General features: G+C 29.6%; 2 protein-coding genes across 8 annotated transcripts in view; one reads left to right on the top strand and one right to left on the bottom strand.

Annotated features, from left to right (window-relative positions):
- Positions 1–8,059: 8,059 nt before the first annotated feature.
- Positions 8,060–9,043, bottom strand: LOC129966235 (uncharacterized). The gene is made up of 2 exons (XM_056080650.1): positions 8,417–9,043; positions 8,060–8,329 (listed from the first exon to the last, which is right to left on the bottom strand). The coding sequence occupies exons 1-2, from the start codon at positions 9,041–9,043 to the stop codon at positions 8,060–8,062; spliced, it is 897 nt and encodes a 298-aa protein (XP_055936625.1).
- Positions 9,044–10,213: 1,170 nt separating this feature from the next.
- Positions 10,214–22,256, top strand: part of LOC129965767 (fragile X messenger ribonucleoprotein 1 homolog) — a 34,563-nt gene continuing 22,520 nt past the window's right edge. For 4 of the 7 annotated variants that reach the window (XM_056079939.1, XM_056079936.1, XM_056079938.1 and 1 more), the window contains exons 1-5: positions 10,214–10,497; positions 12,431–12,483; positions 13,220–13,337; positions 17,579–17,733; positions 20,666–20,731. In XM_056079939.1, the coding sequence (XP_055935914.1) occupies positions 10,447–10,497; positions 12,431–12,483; positions 13,220–13,337; positions 17,579–17,733; positions 20,666–20,731 (443 nt within the window). In that variant the 5' untranslated portion in view covers positions 10,214–10,446. The remainder of the gene's footprint in view (positions 10,498–12,430; positions 12,484–13,219; positions 13,338–17,578; positions 17,734–20,665; positions 20,732–22,256) is intronic. The other 3 variants (XM_056079940.1, XM_056079937.1, XM_056079935.1) reach the window with 1 other exon arrangement.

The raw sequence follows: 22,256 nt of genomic DNA, 5'->3' as shown, positions 1-22,256 counted from the left end.
AAAATAGCTTATTTGAGCACCTCGGATTTTGACATGGGCATGCTGCAACATGAAATTCTCCTGAAGAATCTTCGGATCTTTCTTTCTAATAAAACCATGATTCCTGCATTATCCAGGACCTTCATTTTTGTCGCTAAGATCACAGTTCTTTCTTTTTTTTTTTTTTTTTGCATTCAATAAGAATTCTTTTTTAATCTCAGTTTAATCCCATAAGATTAATAGTGTTACAGATTCGTAATACTGCACAAACGGCAATCTAATTATATAGAATAATAATCTGTTGTCCGATGTTGAGCTAGTGGATTAATGTGAAACCTTTTGGCTTGGGCTTGGCAATCTCTGAGCTCTGTAGACAATATCATACAGTTTCTTGCCACTAACATAGTCTTTTTTTTTTTCAGTTGTGTTGTAACTTTTTATTCATGCTTCTCTGCCGTTTTGCGTTATACATTCAGAATTGATCACCTTCTGTAAAATCGGAGGTTACACTAAATTCATAACGAGTTTTCATTCGTTCATTGAACGGAACATTCAAAGAAAATATGTTAATGAAATCACGATTTTTGACCAAAAAAATATCTCCGATGGAATCCAGCGTGTTACTTAATGGGCCGCACTCCTATAGGCCAAGAGAAAATTGATAAATGTGTAGTCTGACTATCTGAAACAAATAAAGGCAGATAATTTAAATCTTCTATGTCACTGGGCACGGGATATAACGCTGCCGTTCAAATATTCAGAATTCACAGAAGTATACAAAGCCTAACAAAGAGCGTGGAGTTAAAATTTGTATCTTGATCCAAATTATCGTAAGTATTTTATAATGCAAAATCCAACGTCGAACGAATTTCTGAGCTACAGACTTCTTAATTTGGGAGAATTCCTTCAGGCCACTTGATGAAATAGTCCATCAGTACTAAGATTTACCAATGATCCTTTGAAGTTATAGGAAAAGGACCTATAATGTTCATAGCCATTCTTTCGAATAATGAATTGTAGCGCTACAAACGGCCTATAGCTCTTGTGTTGGGTTCTGCATTTACTTTTAACGTCAGCATCGATTCACACCCCATAAAGTTACTCTCTGGCTTTATTTAAAGTTTTCATGACTTCAAAATGCCCTCTGGCACTAGGAGTTTTTGAAATATGCATTTCGGGAGAATCAGTTGCCCATAATAAGAGTTTCCATCAACACTCTCATACTTACGTTATAAAACACTATTCTTCATATATAAGTCTTAGACATAAGAATTAGATATACGAGCCCAGTATCGTTTTATTGCCGGACTTTCCAGAGCGATTTCTTTTGAAAATTATCGATTTGATGGGATTAGGTTCTTTTCCAAAATTGGTTTAATATTTGGGTTTTTCCATTGACGCTTTTTAGATCTGACTTGAAGACCAGGGACCCAGAGTTATTCTTAAAGCTTTCACAAATATCTTAGTCCGTTCCAGGGTTTTTCTCGGCATTCAAGCAATGTTTGCATCTTTCAATAGATGGTATTTGAAAGAAGACTACTATGTTTTCATACAAGTTTTTTTTTTCTTTCTCGATGCTGTACACTGTCTGCAAACAAAGGAATTGCCATTAATGTTACACATCTCAAACTCATCATACTTTCAAGTACTTTAAAAACAAAGGAATGTTCCTTTATCTTATCCATATCAAGTTTTTCTTCAAGTCTAATAAAATTTGGATTTCAATTTATTAACATTAACAAAAACCAGTTTGAGAGGAAATTGCTTGGTTTGTCCTCAAGATTACTGTCTCTTCTCGTTGTCGTTCACTTTTGAAATTCGTCTTTTATTTCTTCAACCTCTTCTTCCATACCTCAGAAATCTATTTTTATTATGTTTCCTTTAATATGATCTTTAATTATTTCCTTCTTGTACTCTCATCTCTTTTTTTCTAATTCGGATTAGATTTTTCTTTTCTTCTTGTGCTCGATCCATTTTATTTATCATTACGCATTGATAAGCCTGTATTTTCTCTTATGCAGGTCGCATTTCTTCGTGCCCAGCGTTCATAGATTTCCTTAAGTTCTCTGACAAAGCAATCAGATCGATGTTCTCAGCCATTTTCGCTTGATATCTTATCTTCATTATGCACTGCAGATAAAATTTCTGATTAAAACTGTAATCGATTACGGTAATCGTCAGGTAGGAATATGATGAATGGAGCGCATTTAATTGGGTAATGCGAAATGTCATTTTATTTCATGAGTATTCTGGAAAATAGAAATCGCGGTGATAAAACAAGCCATGGTATGCATAAAGAAAAATATTGTTAGATTACTAAAAACTATCAAAATTTCTCTTTATTTCCAATTAATTAAAAATGAATTAAAACATATTTGAGTCTAGTGACATTAATTCTAATAGTTTGGTGTGTCATGCGTCAACGGACAGACAGACAGTAGGCATATTTAGACTTTTAGTATTAATCGATATAATCAAACTTCATATACTGTACAGCATTAAATAAAGATGGCTCTTTCGTCTTAAAGATGTTATAGTAATATACCATAAGAATATTCTTTTTTTAAGAAAAACTTAGGAAAGATTTTTAATGAAATTTTACTATCCTTTCTCAGGAAATGTTTGATTTATTAATATTTTAAACTATTAAAATGATTTAATGAAAAAATTTAAACAGTTATTTTTGTGAAAATTCTGATATATTAAAAAATATAAAGTCAATATGCATTGATCTCGTCAGAGTAGGAATAAGTTTGCCAAGAGACCCTCCCACTGATGTTCCCTGAAATAATAACATATTATGTACATTTCGATTTGTAAGTCATTATGTTTTAAAATATAAATTCAAATGCTTTTGTACATTTTTAACAATATTTTTGTTAATAATGGTCTTTATAACTTCTATATTACTTAGTTTTTATGAATAATTTAATTAATTTATTTGAATAATTTAGATGTATTGACCAACTGCAAAATTATATTAGTTCAAAAATGTTTTATATACAGATGTCAACACCTACTCTTCATGACAGTTGGGGGGGGGGGGCAAGGGGATATGAAGATCGCAGTTAAAAAAATTGGATTGTTATTTGCTCTGGGTGTCATTTTATGTGTGCATGCCTGTGGCTACCATGGTCAATATTGTTCTTTAAATAACAATTTTGCTTTACTGCAATGTGGTCTCATAAAAAATAATAAAAACATCAATTATTCATGTTCTCATGCTAATTCTGAATTATTGAGCTTAATTTTCTTTCTGAACGTGAATCTTTTTATTGAAGCTCTCACAAAGAGGTACATTACGTGTTGAGCGCAAATGATGATAACTAGGTACAACATAGTATTCTAACGCCAGGAGAAATTGTGCTTATTTATATCTACTTGTTAACCTTGTTTTCAAAGTACTCCTAAACCCTACTTAATGTAATAAAATACTCCTTAATCTAATATCGGCTTTAAAAAGTTCTAAGAATTTTTAAGGTTCATGATCCTAATAATTCAGTCTTGTTGAGTTGAAATTCATTCATGATCCTAATTATCATTCATGATCCTAATAATTCAGTCTTGTTGAGTTGAAATTTCAATAAATTTTTGCACAACAATTTTTTTTCTTTTACTTTATAAAAATCCAAAAAGATGAATGATAATGCACTTGTTCTACTAAAAAATACAAATAAGCCGCAAGACGTTGATACAGGTACAGATGCTGTACTATATGATACATGCCGAGATGACAAGCGCTTTTATGTTTGGCATGTGATTATAATATCACATTTTTCCTGATGTTATACTCTCCTAATCATTACCTTCCCTAAATTTAGTTTTAATTCATAACATCCTTTTGTTAAAAAAAAAAAAATATTCAATCAATTTAAATCTTCAATGTATTCATTGTGATTCAATCTATTTTTCTTAAATATTCTGAATATTTTAAAGACATAAAGTGAATAAACTTATATAACCAAACTATAATTTTAATATCAATTTTGATGTATGTCAAAAAAAAAGAAAAAAAAAGCAGCATTTCACATTAAAAGAACTATTGAGAAAAACACGGTTTTCTTCAAATTTTCCAACCTTTTTTTTCCTAATCACAGAACATATAGAGACCACAAGTCATCCACAAACCACAGATTTTGATTTTTTGTTTTTGTTTGTTTGAATGAGGGGGATTTAGGGATTTTTAGCTACAAAGGCTGTCATCCCAGCGTTCAACAATATCTTCAATCAATAAATGTCAAAAAATTTCAAGTGTTGAAGGAAAATATGGAGAGAGAGTTTATCTGCAAATGCTTTGCACGTGAGTTGTTTGAAATTACAGCTTGAAAGAGAGTTGAGGCCCAACTTCGACCACAGGCAACGTCTTACGCTTGAGTATTTTCGGCAGTGCAGTAAGATATGATCCAAATTATTCAAAGAGTGGCATGTTTCGCAATTTGGTTCATTCGACAGGTTAAAACGATGTAGAAGGCCAGGTGTAATGAGTGTTTTGGTAGATATTCTAGCGCAAATGATGTCTTCTCTTCTATTTCTTGTCCATTTAGCAATATTTTTTACGTCTGGAATTTCACCAAGAATTTCATAATGTTTGCTCTGTCTATAGCTGTCTGTTGTTTTTCTTTTTGAGATTTGTTTGATGCGTGAGATGATGTCTTCCGATGCGATCCATTCAATGCATGGGCTGATTTCTGTAACTGATTTTGCGATCAAGTCCGCTTTTTCATTCCATAAAATTGTCGAATGCCCTGGGATCCAAAGAAAAGTAATATGTTGGTTAATCTGAGATTTTTCCACAATTTTGGCCACAATTTTATGAATAATGGATGGGGATTTATATGAAAATTTTTGAAGTGCTGTAAGAACTGAAAGACTGTCTGTAAGAAGAAGTAAATGTTTCTCAGGAACGGAAAGATAGTCCAGAGCCTGGTAAATTGCAAGAGCTTCAGCTGTAAAAATTGAATTGATGTTGTGGGTTCGAAAAGCAAATTGAGACAGATCCGAAATGCCGGCGATTGAAGTTAAGTTTTGTGATTTCGATGCATCAGTTGCGATAATGAAACACTGTTTGAAGTCCTTTTGAAGCGTTTCTTGAAAACTGCCATTAATAGCTGAGTGTGGGAGAGATTTGTTTTGAAAAGGGTATTTTGAAATAATAATATTGCAATTTTCTCTTGGAAGTTGCAAAAAATGTTGATCAGAAATAATGCGATTCCAATTAATGTTTAGATCAGAAAAAATTTTATCCAGAAAAATTTTGTCCTGTTCAATAAGAGCAAGATTGAAATGTTCTACATCTAATTTGTAGATGGCGGAGAAGGAACTGATAGAAATCTGCTTAATGAGAAATTGTAAGGATAAACGTTTGATTTTTTCACTGAGAATTTCCTGATTGGAGATGTAAAGGAGAGCTTTATTTGGTGTCCACTGTGGAACACCAAGTGCAATGCGAAGTGCTTTGGTCTGAATAATATTACATGCTTTCATGTGAGTTTCTGGAAATTTGTTGATAATGGGACTGGCGTAAAAGAATAAGCTGCAAATGCTATTGTCTGTGATTGTGATTAAATCTTTTGTTCTTGGGCCATAATGTTTATATGCAAAACCCTTTAATGCATTGATTTTTTTTAAAGCTTTATTTTTAATTTTATTTAAGATCGATCCGTTTTGATTTCTTTTTGAAAAAGGAATTCCGAGGAATGTAATTGAGTTTTTCCATTGGATGTTCGTTCCTGCTAGTGAGATATTTGGGTGGGTAAAATTAATTTTGTTTGAAAGATCGGCTATGTAACTTTTCTCTGCATTAACTGAAAGCTTCCAATACGTACACCATTGATGTACGTTTTCCATTGTTTTTTGTAATTTCTTAGCAATAAGTTCAATAGACTGGTGCGAGCAAAATATAAATATGTCGTCCGCAAAGATCAAACAATCAACTTCATTTTCAAGAGTTTCAAAAAAATCCGATATAAAAATTGCCCATAAGATTGGCGAGAGGACACTACCTTGTGCCAATCCTTTGTTTGTAATTCTTATGTCGGAGAGTGTTTGTCTCCATCGCACTTGAAACGAACGGTGACTAAGGAATTGATGCAACCAAGCGCATATCTTCCCGCAGATGCCCAATTCCAAGCATTTATATATCAATCCGTCAATATAAACCGAATCATAAGCTTTTGCGATGTCGAGACTAATACCAATGAAATGTTTTTTTTCCCTCTTTGCTTTTGAAATGCTGTAATATAATGAGTAAGTGGCTGCCCTATTGTCCTTGTATGGTAAAAAACCAAATTGTTTTGGATGAAGTTTTTTGTTCTTTGTAAGAAAATCAGTAATTCTTTTACATAAGATACGTTCAAAGATTTTGGAAAAAACAGATGTTAGAGCTATTGGCCTATAGGATGTTATCTGAAGCTTGTCTTTATTTGGTTTTGGAATGGGAATAATAAGTGCATGTTTCCATGTTTTGGGAACATATGCTGTGTTAAAAATCTGTTGAAATAATTGAAGGATGTAATAATTTGCATTTTTGTTAAGTTTTTTGAAAAAGGATGCGGGAATATTGTCTGGACCTGGGGTTGTTGTTTTTGATTTTTTAATTGCGAATTCTAATTCTTCCATTTGAAGTGCTCCGTTTAATTCGCTTTCCTGATTGTCCGTAAACTGGATTGGTAATGGCTCGTGAGTACTGGAATTGTTGGCATAAAATTCTGCGAACAGATTACTTTGCACGAATGGGTTTGTGATAAAAGAATTGTTAACAGAAATGGTGTTGAAGGAGTTATTATCTTCATATTGCTGATTCATTTTTCTTAAGATAGAATAAAATAAACGAGGATTTCTTGCACTATTACATAAGTTATCCCAAATTTTTTGTTTTGCTTGTTTACTATAAAATTTGAATCTGCTTGCGAATTTTTTGTGAAGAATCCAAAATTTAGTTGATATGCATTTTAATGCTTTCTTCCGATATATGATTTTAAGGTTGTAAAGTTTGTGACAGGTTTTATCCCACCAGGGTGGGTATTGTTTGTTATTCAAAGGTATTTTTCTAGTATTATTGGATATGATTTCTGAAATGTTTGATGAAACTGAGTCTAGGTTAAGATTTGTATCTTCAAAAATTTTTTCCGATTGAAAAAGAATAGATTGCCATTTAATTTCTGTGAGGAACCTTTGTTTGTTGTGTAAAACTTTGCAGGTGGAAATTATGGGGAAATGGTCGCTATCAAAAGATGATTCAGCAACAAAACAATCTGAGCTACAGAAGAGTGATTTGGAACAAAGGGTAAGATCCAGAAGTGATTGGTTACCTGCAGGAGTAATGTGCGTCGGGTTCGAAGTATTTAAAATGACAAAATTTGAATCCGTTAACCAATCGACAAAATTGTTGCTGAGTCTGGAAGAAGTGGTTGAGCCCCAAAAAGGGTGATGTAAATTAAAGTCACCAAAGATGAACGTTGGTTCAGAAAGTAAGTTAAAAAAGTTTCCGAAAATTTCAATGTCAAAACCTGTAGGAGCGTAAATGTTTACTATACAAAAGTTTAGAGAAGCTGTAATGATTTTAACGGTGAGTATTTCCACGTCCGAATTTTGAGGTACATCGTAAGGGATTATGTATGCCGACAAATGATCGGGGATTCCAATTAAAAGGCCCCCTCCCAGTCTGCCTTCCCTGTGAGATCTAAAAAACCTTTTTTTATAGAAACTAAAATCTTCTTCAGCATAAAGAAAAGTTTCTTGAAAAATCCAGAAATCTGAAATTGAGAAGGGAGGAATACCAAGCCAGATTTTTTTATTCCTAATACTACGGCAATTCCACTGAACAAAACGCATCCTAATAAATTAAACCAACAGAAAAGGAAAAAGCAAACTGCAAACTCTGCAAGAGGTCAACCAAACACCGGGGTGACGTACACACACAAAAAGAAAACAAAAAACAAAAAAACAAAAAAACTCCAAGCATTTGGGAAAGATAAAATTGAAGCAGCGCTTTGCAAAGAAGAGAAACAAATAACAAGCAGTAAAGTGGGAGAGGAAACATAAAACAGCAAAAAGGAAACAAAGCGCAAAAAAAAGATTATTAATCCGAAGTCCCAGCAGGGCCACCAGCGTCCCATTGCATGGGTTGACTAGTAGAACTAGCGAAGTTTTTCGAAGCATTAAGTAAAGCTTTTTTCTTCCTGGATGGAGATTTAATTTTTTCACCTTTGTCAATCACATGAATTAACTGTTGCACCATAGACTCGACCGTCTTTTGAAATATTTCCAATAGAGCATTGAAATGTTGCTCCATCTTTTTGTTGATGTTTTGGATGATGGATTCCATTTTGTCGTTGAAATGTTGTTCCATCTTTTTGTTGATGTTTTGGATGATGGATTCCATTTTGTCGTTTAAAGATTTTTCAAAGTCAATGGGTTCCGTGTTCGATCTAGTAACAGTCGCATAAGTTGTATTAGAAGATGCATTAAATATGCGTCGTGCTTCCCCCGTAGTGAGGTGGTTACGACATTTTAGATCCAAAATTTGTTGTTCTTTGACGTACAAGGGACATGCTTTAGATGTTGCTGCATGAGAACCTTGACAATTAATGCATTTAACTGGGTTTTGACAATTTCCAACGTGTTCTGTTCCACATAATTGGCAAACTTGGTCTTTCGAACATATCCTAGATGGGTGTAGGAAACTGTAACATTTTGAACACTGTCTAGGCCGATCAATAAAAGGTCGAATTTTCTGGATTGTAAGCCAAAGTTTAACTGAATCTGGAAGAGAAGTACCCAGAATTGTTACGAGAATTGGAGAAGTTTGTTGTGTCGAATTTTGTTTGACAAAACGTCTCATCTCTCTGATTTCAATATCGTTAAACTGTCGCAGTTCATCTGCAACTTCTTTGAGTGGAACACATGTGGGCATATCAATAAGCAGAAATCTAGAAGTAACTCCTTCCCAAATAACGTTTGAAGTAACCTTAGTATCGTTAATCTGCTCTAAGCTAAGAAGTTGTTTTGCGCATCCCGGATCCTTTGTAGTAAAAATTAGTTTCCCTTGCCGGGTAAATCTCATGTTCATGATATTTGAGTGTCTGTCGATATTTTGCTTTATGAAAGTTTGCATCAGAATGGGGTTTGTGCGCGGTATTTGAGAAGAAGCATTCGCATTAGAAAAAATAACGTTTATTTCCTCGTAATGTTTCTGACCTAAATTTAGCACAAGGTCCTTGGTAGGTTTTTCATTCAAAAAATAAATGTCAGTAATTTGAGGCATCGTGTTGAAGGCGAGAGTTTCAGAATTCAATTGAAAGGACTCATCACTAAAGTCTTGCACTGATACAAATGTGCGACTCAGCTTGCAATGAAGAAAAAATTCACAAAATATAAAGGAACAATCTTACCTCGTACAAAATGAATTTAGCAGAGTAGAAGTATGAGGAGAAACAAATAAAAAACTTGTCTAAGCTTGAGAGTAAGATGCAAAAACAAAATCCACCGTAAAGTATTTTTAAACGCAACTTCGCTTTTTTATAAACAAAAGACCGTTATATCTTTCAAATCAAAAAACGAATTCTCTCTCAAACCACAGAGAAAAGTGTTCCATTATCTGGAATTAAGAAATTAATGCTTCCATTTAATGATAAATTATAAGGGAATAGAAAGGTATTATGGTCGAGAGCACATGGATATGAAAGAAAAATCTAACTATAGAGATATATTCAAATAATGCAAGGTATCTACATTCAAAATCATTCTTTTCATTTCCCAAAGATAAAATTTTCAGGAAGCAATAGAATATTTAAATTTATAAATTCATTTTACTTTGACATCGCAGTCAAATATATATCTTTTTACAGTGACAAGGAGATTGAATTAAGACCGCTATGCTACTGAGGCGGTAATATATTCTCAATACTTGAGGCTGTTTTGTGAATTGTGATGTTTTCAGATCTTTCATTGAACCTGCCTTATATTCGGAGGCTCTAGTTGGACACAGATACAATGGAATGGATATTAAATAAGTAAAACTTTGAATCTAATTTTTTTTTTCGAATCCGAATACTAACATATATGTAAATCTTGAAATTTATTTTCTTATGTGTAGAATACAACTAAAATTACATAATATTTTTTTAGTTTTAAATAATAGTAACCTCTTTATAATTAAAGTGTTAAAAAAATTCTTGATTTTAAAATTTGCGAATTTTATAATTTAACTTGCGGTTATGAAACTCGCAAAAGGTTAACCATCACTGGAGACGTTCGTTTTCAAATCATAGTTCTTTTTACATTGCATAGAATTTAAGATATTGGAGCGTTTTTGCTTTATTATTTTTTATATAATTTATCTGCATTTATTATGTGCGACACAGATCTTTCTTTTTAGTCTTATGGTTTATGTTTCGATGCCGGCAAAGAACCGGAGAGTAAGTTTTCAGTAGACAGCCCCCGTAATTGTATTCTGCTTGCTGCAAAATGGAGGACGTCGCTGTTGAAGTGTGCGGCGAGAATGGCGCTTACTATAAGGTTTGTTCTTGAACTGTTTTGCTGTAAGAATAACACTTTAATGAGTTTTATTCTTTAAGTATATTCCATTCCAATCATGGAAGTCGCGGATTTTTATTTTATACCGCACTGTCTTCCTTTGACATCGAAACGTGGTTGCCGTTATACACGAGGCTTGTGTTGATTTTGGAAAAGTGACAGTTTCTTCTTAATAAAATATTTATTTGTAACACTGTTGCTTGTTTTAACGTTTGATTATGTTTATATATTATTTTAGAGGAAAATTTGGTCTTTATTGTTTCATAAATTTTAATTTAAAACTGCATGTTTGTTGCCGGCATTCGAATCGGCGTTTTCTTGGATATTTTGATCTTTGAATTCTTCTCGTTTTGTTTCTAAAATAAATTTTTTTCTTGGTATGTAAGATCAGCTTTAATAATTATTCAGACCCTTTCTTATTATTGTTTTATTTTTAAGCAAAATGCTTCTTAATCTTTATAAAAATCGAAAAGAAATTGGTTATCTCTAGTGAGGGGAAAATTTTTTAGATTATGATATGCACGATTAGCGTATCAAAGAATAAATTTCGCACTGTGTTTTTATGGAATTAACTTCAATTAAATACTTCAAATTCATATTCTGTCGTATTAATATGAACATTGACGGGTATGAATTGAGTTGAAGATTTTTTGAGATCGAATGAACTTTTGAAATGGTGAATGGTATAATGGAAAATTGAATTTAATCCATATTATATATTCTTTGACTTATTATTGGACGCATTTTAATGTGTTTTTATGATTAATCGAATAATTTGATATCGACGAAATATGAAATTTTTATACATTGAAATTTAATTTAGTATAATTATAAATTATTTAGTAACGCTTTGTTAAGTTTAACTTATAGAAATTTGTTTTTAGCTATAAACATTAACATGTGTAGAATGTTGTCAGAGAAATTAAACATTTGAAAAATTTTATCCTACTTTCTATTAGTGCTGTTAAATTTTAACTGTTAAATGAATGTTTTTTCATATGTAGATTTTAAATTTGAGTGTAGTTAAATTTTTTTAATTGTATGTGAATAAATGTAATTTTTAAAAATTGGTCATTGTATGAATTTCAGTTTTTTAATATGATAGTAATCCTATATACCTCTGGGAAACCTTTTTTGTATCTGATTTTATTGTGTAGGGTTTCTTGTTAAATTTGAAAAATGATGTGCTGAAATTAAATGCAGAATGGTTTCTTTTAATTAAAATGTTATAATAGAAAGTTTTTTTTTTTTTGTATTTAATGTTGAAAAATGTTATATGTTAGTTTATGTTATTTGTTATAATTGAAATACAAATGGCAAGTATGTTGGAAGATATTTTCACAGGAAAGTTTATTATTATTATTTTTTTTTCTGTCATAGAAAAATAGGTTTATTCAATAATGAATTGATTTAACGGGATTTTATACATGTGCCGAAAAATTGTTATTTTTTATTATAATGTATAATAACATGATGAAAGAACTGAAACAGAAGAGAACATGGTTTTTTATAATGTGGAGGCCTTGAAATTTTTTTTGATATTACTGCTATTCCCTTTTGATCTGAATAGAAGATGGGGGGGACTCCCCAAAAAGAAATGTTATGATTGGTCTAAACTATTTGATATAGTAGCTTATTGGCCTGAGATGATTAAATTGAAAGCTTAATTTAGAGTATAATTTTTATAATTTATTTTCTATGAGAATTCTTAGCTGTCACATGAAAATGATTGTTTCTAGAACTTTACATTTCAGTAAAAGAAATAAGTTATGTATTCTGAAAAACACATTTTTATAAAATCAGAAGTATTTAAAGGAGAGTGTGAAAAAATTTAATAGTTTATGTGCTTTTTGTATAATATTTTAGAAAAAACATAAAAAAATATTATGATTTATTGGTTTGCTTTTTATTACAGGCATATATCACAGATGTTCATGAAGATGAAGTAACTGTAGCTTTTGAAAATGAGTAAGTATTGTTTAATATTTTTGTCTGACAAATATTTTTTTTGATAAAAAAAAAGCTAGTGAGAAATTATTAAATTTTTATTCTAAAAAAAAGTTTTCAATAATTAAGTTTTCTGGCAAAATTCAATCTTGTGACCTGTTTCTACTAGATTCTAAGAGTTTTGTAATGTTGCATTTAATAAATTAATAATTAAGAATAATTTGATTTTATGGGAAAACTAAAAAAACATGTTACAGATTTTTTGTCAATCTCTGTTAAACACAAAATTTTCAAATATTGAAAATATTGGTAGGTTACCAAATTTGGCTATTTATTGCCTTTAAAAAATTACTGTCTAGCAGTAGTACCCTGATCTGTAAAATTTTTTAGATTGTGATATATATTTTAGCCAAATTTTTATTTGAAGTAAGTTCTGAGTCTTAAAAAAAAAAAAAAAGTATCGGATGAAATTTTCTAATTTAAGTGAAGCGAGACCATTTTTATACTTGTTAAGTATCTTAATTTTGCTTTCATAATATTTTGGCATAGTTTTTCCTTCAAATTTAATGGCTGTTACTTTCAAAATTAATATAAAAGTTAAGAAAAGCTCAGTTTATCCTGAATATTAGGTTGACTCAATTTTTTATGGATTGTCTTATTTAAATTTTTGCCATTTTTATTGAATTATTTTTTTCAGAATATCTTGTGTATTGTTTTTATATCTACTGAAGTATTTTTATTTTCTAATTTTTTTAAGTACTATTAATTGCAGTTGGCAGCCAGAAAGCAAGTTTCCATTCAACCGTGTAAGGTTACCACCTGCTCCACCGAAAGATGATAAACCAATAAGTATGATAGAAGGTCAAGAAGTTGAGGTATACTATAAAGTGAATTATTTATATATCATTCTTCAGAAGATATTTTGTTTGATTCATAGCATTTATTACATTTGATAAATTAAGATAAAGTAAAGAATTGCCTTTTTTATAAACTGTGGCTTTATATCATTCATAATATCTAATTTTATTCTAATTTTTTCTTATTGATTTGTAAAATCAAACTTTTTATCATATTCTTTATGTATTTTTGGTTGTGGTTAGTCCACATCTCTTCAAAATCTTCCATGAATAAGGTTTTTTTTCTCTAGCTTATGAAATAAATTTTATTTTCTATGCATGAAAGTCTTGACCAATTTTGAACTGTGGCATGAGACCATATATCAAATGTCCCATTTAGAAAGGTGGGGCAACCTTATAGTTTCATATTTTTAAATGTATTTAAAAAGCTGTTCTTTAAAAGCAATTATTCCATGAAACTAATATTGTTGCAACAACAAGATCAGACACACGGAGAAATTTTTTTTTTTCTGAACAATAATAAATCTTTTGTCCTAAAGTAACAACTATATGCAGTTCTTTTCTATGTATGCATTGTTTTAATAATAAAACAATATTAGCTTAATCTAAATGCTTCTTTAGCCATATCACCTCAAAAGATCTGAAATTGTTTCAGATATCATTTATCAAATACAATTCTGAAAAATAGTTCAAAATTGCACTGTAGAAATCGTCATGTAAAAAGTTTTCTGCTTATATGAATGATATTTTGTTTTGGTAAAGAAATGGAAAACATTTCAGATGTATTTTCTATTATTTATAAGTTCTTTGGAAGTAGTAAATATTTTTCTCCAGAAGAAAACATTTTTAAAATTATAAAAACTGGAATTTGATGCATGAATCTGAAAGAAATAAAAGTATATTAAAATTAAATGGATATAAAGAAAATAAATGATTTACATCTTTTCAAATATCAAATTACAAATTCTTAAATTGTTCTAATTTATTTTTATTCTGTATTAATATTTTGTATATGATTATACACATGAAATTGTTAATAAAATGTAATTATTAGTGTTACTGTTATTGATTATATTTGTCTGGTATAAACTTTATTTAGTTCCTTGTAATACACTGGTCTCAAGGTATTGCATGTTTTTTAAAGCTTACTATTAAAAAATGTGTGTAACATTAAAATTGTTTGTTTATATACATGATAGTAAATAACTTAAAAAAAAAAATAAATACTTGTATAGGAGTGAATGAAAATAAGCATAAATCTAACCTTCTTAATTTTGTAAGTTTTGTACATGATTATAGATCTTCAGTTGTTATTGGCAGTTTTTTTGACAATATCTAGGAGAGACTAGCAATATCCAAGAGAAGTTGCTTGCCCAATTCATTAAGGTAAGAGTGGGTAGATAGGTGGAAAAGGGGGGTGTTTCAAGCTGATGCTGTTAGACATGTTAATGTCTTTTAGCGTGGTGAAATACCACATGTTACAGCACTGAGGGAGACAATTATTTAGCTCTTTTGACCTGAAATAAAAGAAACATTTCTGTGTCTCGGCTTATGGTAGATTATTTTATGGCAACAAGGATAAAAATTGCTTCTACTACAGTGCGAAGATGCCTTTACAATACAGGTCTGTATGCAATACAACAGTTGCTTGTCTCTCCTTAAAGCTAGGACACAGAGCTGCTCATTTACATTAGGTAAGAGAACACATATCCTCAACAAGTCAGCCAATGTGCTTTTATATTCTTCACAAACGAGTCCTGGTTCACATGGGAGTGATTTGGGTTGTCCAATAATTTAGAGGGAACAATCTATCGAATGCAACCAACACAACATTATGAAAACTGCAGTTACAGATCTAGTGAAAGAATAGTTTGGCAGACATTGTTCTTGGTAGTAACACTGACCTATATCTGTTCTATGGAGGAAGTTTGAATGTTATGAAATATTGATACAAGATTCTTGATCCATATGTCTGTCCATATGCTGTTACTGTTAGTAATGATTTTCTTCTGATTGAAGACAGTGTATGACCACACCAAGCTTAGCATAAGGACTATTTTGAGGATCATTTTATGGCAAAAGTGAAATGACCAGCTTGATCTCTCAGACCTGTGGAATCCAATACAACATTTTTTGAGACTGTTTTGGGAGTCGGGTTGTTGCTTCAAGTCTTCCTGCAGGATCATTAAAGGAGTTGGAACAAAGATTATTCTGGTCTTCACATCATATTTTGGTGTCTGATAACTTCTCAACATGAAAGGTTTGCTGCCAATGCATTGCAGCTGAAGATGGACACATTTCTTATGTTTTCGCAATATTTTTCCGTATAAAACATATACTGTTTTTTCCTTGAATAACTCTCTGCATTTCTTTATTGTAAATAATGTTCCTGTTGAACTTATGGAAATTTCTATGTTGCATTCATTAAAGAACTGTTTAATGCACATTTCCTTTTAATTTCATGTATCTATGTTCATTCATTCTCAAATTAGACACTAAAAGCTGGTTGACCTGAACTTTTGAAGGCCAGTTTATATATATTCATTGTTTTCAATTTTCACAGATCTTGTTATTCTTCTTACTAATAGTTGTAATTTGAAATATGTGATACATATCAAAACATGTCTCTATTGCAATTAGAAAATAAAATTTTATCAAATAAAAAAGTCTTTAAATTCTATTTACTATCTCAAGAATGTAAGGCCTTGTGTTTAGTAAAAAAAAGTATATTTTGGTGTTTTTGTGTTCATTCTTGTACCTGGTATTTAATGTTTGTTTTTATATGAATTTCAAATTTCTCTATTAAATGAAAATGGTAATGTTTGTAAGCTGTATTTATTGGATTAAAATGCCCTTTATCATCACAAAATAAAGAAAAACTCCACCTGTGACAACTTATAATTCATGAGATTTTAGTTTAGCCATTTAGTTTTTTCTTAAATTTGCATTAAAAATTTACGAAAATCTTTTGTGATAAATATTTTTAATCTTCTAATTTGCATTTGTGTCGTATATTAATGAAAATGTATTTTAAAACTTATAAATTAAAAATGAATAGTTTGTAGATGTTATATTTGATAAAAATCCATAAAACATAAATGTCTCGAATCTTTGCTAAATCAAAATGACAATTTCTAAAAGCAAAGATAATATCTGGTGAATCGAAGTGAGCAGTGGACTGTACCTTTGTTTAACTTCTTTATTTACAACTATATACACTCCTTTTGTGGTGAGTAGTTCATATAATACATGGCTGTTTGTGGCATTGCATTGCAATTGGCTTGGTTAAGCCTTGCAAACTGAGGTTGTTTACAGCTTCTGCAGTGGCTAGGGAGCTGATGCAGGGAGTCAACGTTCTAATGAACCCCTAAAAAAGACTCGACCGAAAGGGTGAGTAAATGGGTTCCCGTGATTTTTAGATTGTCAAGTTTGGCATTAAGCTACATTTGCATGAACAAAATCTAATTTAAGAAGATAGAATAGTTGATAATAAGATAGTAACTGAAATATAATATTTTGTGAGAAAGTTATTTTGACAAATTTAACCAAAGATATGCAGTTGATTATATATTTTGAAAGCATCTCTAGAAATTTAATTTATTTCTACACAAATTTAATGAAATTATTTTACATGTCAAGGACATAGGACCATCATAACTAATGCCATTTGACAACTAATTGCTTATTACTAGATCTTTTCCCCTTTTATACAATGCAAAAATGCAAATTGAATGAATGGGAATTGAAAAAATGTATGCAATAGATTATTACACACATTAAAATAAAATTGGATTCATTGCATTTAATATGTGCCATGCAAACATGAATTTATTGCTTGGTGCAATTTCTTCTATATAAATAATATTTTTACTGTTATCAAAGTAATTTTATTACAGAGAATAAAATATCTGTGAGAAAGCAATTATCAATCGGAGATTAAAATTGCTTTGCATTTTTTTATTTGCCATTTGTTGCAACTTTTCGTTAATAAATCTTTTGACAAAATCAAAAATTTGATTTTTATTTTGTAGTGTTTTTTCAATAACCTAGAGATTTGTTTTAAGAATGAATGTTAATTAGGTAAAAACATTTCAAAAGTTAAATGTAAACCTACTGAATTTTGAGTTTGATAATACCTACTACTTTTTAATGTGAAATAAGTAGATTATTATACCTTGATTAAAAATGAAATTTAAGTGAATTATTTTTATATAATTCTGATTTATATTTTATAAATATTACATAAAAAATTCTTTTAGGTGTTTTCTCGAGCTAATGAACAAGAGGCATGTGGGTGGTGGCGTGCTGTGGTGAAGATGACAAAAGGTGACTTTCATGTTGTTGAATACCTTGGTTGGGAAACTACATATACAGAAATTGTACCTAGCGACAGGTTACGTTTAAAAAATACTAAGTAAGTATTACTCATTTTTTACTTTGTTCATTGTTGAACTTTCAGAATTCATATCAGCAATTTTTTTAAATTGTTATTTCTCATAGAAATCTTAACTTTTTCCTTTTTGTATAGTTTCCGTATCTTATTAAATAATTCCATTATAAGGTCTTATGTACATAGATTATTTGTAAGAAGTTTTATTCTGCAAACATTCTCGTAAGTAAGCACATTCTGGTTAGCATAACCTCTGTATGATGACTTGAGTTACTTTTATTTAATCCTTTATAACTACTCCCATTATGAGTGTAATAAATGGTCACAGGGATAAATATTTCTCATTTTCATAATCTTATGTTATTATTTCTCACATATTTTGCGTGAAAGGAAGAATTAAAGATTTGAAATGAAGTATTTTTATTCTCGTATTTCTACATCCCTCCTGCAATTAAACAAAATTTATTTAAATTTGGTTCTCCAATTTTAGTCCTATTGACATTGGAACTACCAAACTAGTCAAAATAACTGTTCAATCTCTGGTAGAATCTGTCTGTGTCAACCTCTGATAGTCTTTATGTAAAGGGTTTAATGTTTCCAATTCGAAAATGTTATCAATAGTAATTTTATTGTATTAAAAACATAAATATAATAAAATATTATTCATTTAAAATTCTTTTGGACTTAAATTTTGGATTTTCTTGAAATGTTTTTAGTAATTTTTCTGATTTATTTTTGGTTTATTTATGGCATTTGTAGTAGTTAAGCCATTTATCAGAAAGTTAATTTGTGTATAGTTTAAATGATCATTTTGTTTTTAATTTCTTAAAAGAATCGGTGATTCTTGTTATTTCTTAGTAACTTGATTTGGTATTGGATATTTTTAAAGTTCATTATTAGATTAAATTTAAGTTATATCAAACCATATGCTAATATTTTATCAAATTCTATGGAAGGGGAATGTCTTAAAATTGTATAACATGAATATTTTGAAATGTTTTGAAATTTAAATTTTATAGGAACTTTTAGACTACATTGAACACTTCACATTTGTGGCAAACTTTAGTTTTCTTTTTCCAGACTTCTCTATTTTTTCATATATTAGCAAAGCTACATTCTCTGTACGAGGACATAGTACCTTGATTGTATATATAAGGCTTTCTAGTAAAACCATCAGTGTTTTTTAGCTTAGAAAATCCTCCCCGATGTCCAATTGAGATTCATAAATAATATATGTTCAATAAAAATTTGTTTTATTTTGCTTATGTTTGAACTGAAAAATGATATAGGGTGAATCATGCATCCAATAACTGGAGTATCTTAAATTCGCAACAACTAGAATTAAAAAACAAACCTATAGCTTGCCCGCTGTTGGAGCGAGAAGCTGTGTTAGCGTATTGCAGGAAAATATGTAGTATATAATAGCAAGAAATGTGTTGGTGTAAGATTTGCTTCAACTGGCATCGGGAATGAATTTGAGCCAAATGTCAACAAGGTTGCCAAGAAAATTTCCCAGTATAAAAAATATTACCAGTGGTTGACTGTAATAAAAAAACATCTTTTTATATGTTGGCACATGATTTTATAAAATATAACTAGTGATTTATTTTTAATTGTTTATTTATCCTAATGTATTAGTTGAAATTCCCCATCTGTGATACATATACCTCTGAAAATGCATTGGACTGCTAATGGGTACATAAAGATGTTGGTAATGGCAGAAAACAGAACTTTTAAGGGATTGAAATAGAAGTGAACAAAGGTTATAAAATTTTTATAACCTACTGCATTTGTAAATAAAGTGGAAATTATGCAAGTCTGAAAGTCTGTTTTATAATTGTGAAAGATGAGAAAATATGATATCCTTGTCTTCATTAGAACTTAAATTTATAAAACTAGGCTTCATAAAATATGTTCAAGGATTGCATTAAAATTATCTTCCTTTTTAATAGTTATAACTCAGCAATTGATACTCTGTTTCATTAATGAATGCAAAATTATTTCAAGTGTTTTTTCATTTATTTATGTATTTGAAACAATATTACAAAAGATGGGATAAAATCCCATATAAACTTTTATTTTTTACTTTACCTAACATAAGTCTTATGTAAGCAATAAAAACTTTGTGTATAGGATTGGTTAGAGAAGAAAAGGGCAGTACGGGGATTCTTAAAATATTCATCAAAAGATATCAGAGAAATAAAGATTGGTAAATATCTAGAGTAATAAATGTAAAATTAATAATTTTCAATCAGTAGATTGCAACAAAAAAATTAATAATTATCAATCGGTAGATTTCAACAATAAAATTAATGTTGAAATTTTTTAGATTAAAAAAAAAAGTTGTATTGATGCAATCAAACTTGATACCTACAATTGTAAATTTATCAAATATTTCTGCAAGAAGGCAATTAAAAAATAAAAACCAGTTTCAATTTATATTTGAACTGACTTTAAGATAAAGTAATGCTGAAATATTCCATTTACTTTAGAGATAAGAGAAAAATGTGTAAGATATGGAATAGCAGATAAAGTATTTGTACTTTCAATATTTGAGATATTCAGAGAATTGGGTAATACCATTTAAAGTTGCCACATATTAAAGAACCATGTAATGGAATTGAAAAAGAAATGTTATGATGGGGGGGGGTCGAAGTTCAGTCAATTCTCTGTTGTTTATGTTGGTTTACATTCCTTGTTGCTTTACATTCCTTAAATTCATGACGGTGTTCATTCCAGCACAATTTAAAAATAGAAATGCATGAAAAAAGATACCTTCAGTCTTGTCTGTTGGTGTCGGTGAGCTAGAAAAAGGAAATTAAAAGCCTAATATTAAATATATTAATTTAATTCTAGGCTATTAGATGTTTATAAATAGAAATGTACTATAAGAAATTAAACTTTTTTATAAAAATGTGATATCAATTTTCATATTTATAAAATTTATTTTTTGCAGTCAACCCATCACAAAAGGCACGTTTCATCAGTTCGAGATTCCTGTACCTGAAGATGTGCAAGAGTAGTAAGTTTCTTTTCAGAATTGTTTAAATTTCAATTAACCATCTAACTTATTTGCTGTATATCACAAGTGCATTCTATTAATGTTATATTGTGTAAAATTAATTTTTAATTGTGTTCTTTGTAATTATTTTAATTTCATTAATTGAATCCATAAATATTGCAAGAATTCTTTACACTCTTTATTGAATCAAAATGATGGGATAATTACTGTTAGAAAAATTTATTATTAGTGAAAAAAAAAGGGTTCAGTTAAATGAAGTTATTGTTTATTAATGTCTAAATGAAAAAAAGCTAGACAAACTTGAAATCATTATACAGTAAAGGCTAATGAAGTCATCAGTATGAAAGTAATTTTTGGTTCAATGTGTTGAACAATATAACTTTTAAAAATAGTGAAATGGGTATAATCAATTTATTAATTTGATTAATGTATAGTTATATGAACAATTTAATGATATCCAACTGTATATCATATTTTTCATTATATTACTTTTTAAATAATATACAATGAGAAACAATAAATATAATTGAATTTATCAAATAATTGTTATGTGATTAAAACTAAATATTGTAATATTTTTTTGAATAAGATTTCATTTAACTTTAAGACATGTTCATGTATCTTTTTAAGCAAAAGAAATAATTCAAGCTAAACATTTTATATATTCATGAGGAAGAAACATGTGAAATACTCTTGATGAAAATTTTATGAAAAAGACTGTTCAGTTACTAGTTTTATTTTTTTCCTTTCTATTAAGTGTATTCAGCCTTATGTGTCTTAATAATCAATAAGCATGGAAGTTGACTGCTATCCTTAGTACTATTACTGAATTAAAGCCAAAAAAATTCAGCATTTTCATCATTAACTTTGTCACAGTTTTACAAGAAAAAGATTTAATTAGTATCCAGTATGTGGATGTTTAAGGACATATTACAGCTTAATTTCTGGTATTTAGAACGGTATTTTATTAGTTTGCAGTTCTGAAATTCCCAGGTAGATTATTAATATTTGGAATATTAATATGTAATATATTTGGAATAATATTTCAGAATTATCTGAATTAGTAAAAATCTTCTCAATAGCCATTGGTTAAGCAGTTTTTTTTTTTTTTTTTTTTTTTTTATAAATCTACTTTTTAAGAATACAAGATCTTTGAATACTTTGTTTGGAGAAGGGGGGGGGGTTAAAGAATTTGTCTTTGAAAGTGAAATTCAAGCATTTTGATAATTTGAGGTCCCAAAAATTATAGAAATTGGGTGGTTAATCCTTTTGAGATAAATTGAATATTATGTGTTCAAAAATTTTCCTATGTCAAAAAGATGGGTAACACACCATATATGCAGTGATACTGAATTGCAATTATCGATCAGTATGGAATTTTGGCTTTTGAAAATGGTACCTTTCCAAAAAAAAAAAAAAAAAAAAAGCATCTTTAATGAATTGTTTTATTACATGAACTTTTGAAATTAGATTTCTTATTGGTTATATTTTTTGTTAAATTTAGTGTAACATTATTTATCATAGA

This window comes from Argiope bruennichi, chromosome 4 (genome assembly GCF_947563725.1).
Source record: "Argiope bruennichi chromosome 4, qqArgBrue1.1, whole genome shotgun sequence".
NCBI lineage: Eukaryota > Metazoa > Arthropoda > Arachnida > Araneae > Araneidae > Argiope > Argiope bruennichi.
This window is presented reverse-complemented; position numbering and strand designations above follow the sequence as displayed.

Excerpts from the sequence above, each read along its gene's own strand:
- LOC129966235 (XM_056080650.1), bottom strand. The coding sequence starts at position 9,043 with ATGAGATTTACCCGGCAAGGGAAACTAATTTTTACTACAAAGGATCCG. Across the intron at positions 8,330-8,416 it reads CTAATACAACTTATGCGACT|ATGGAACAACATTTCAACGA; the intron begins GTTACTAGATCG and ends ATCAACAAAAAG.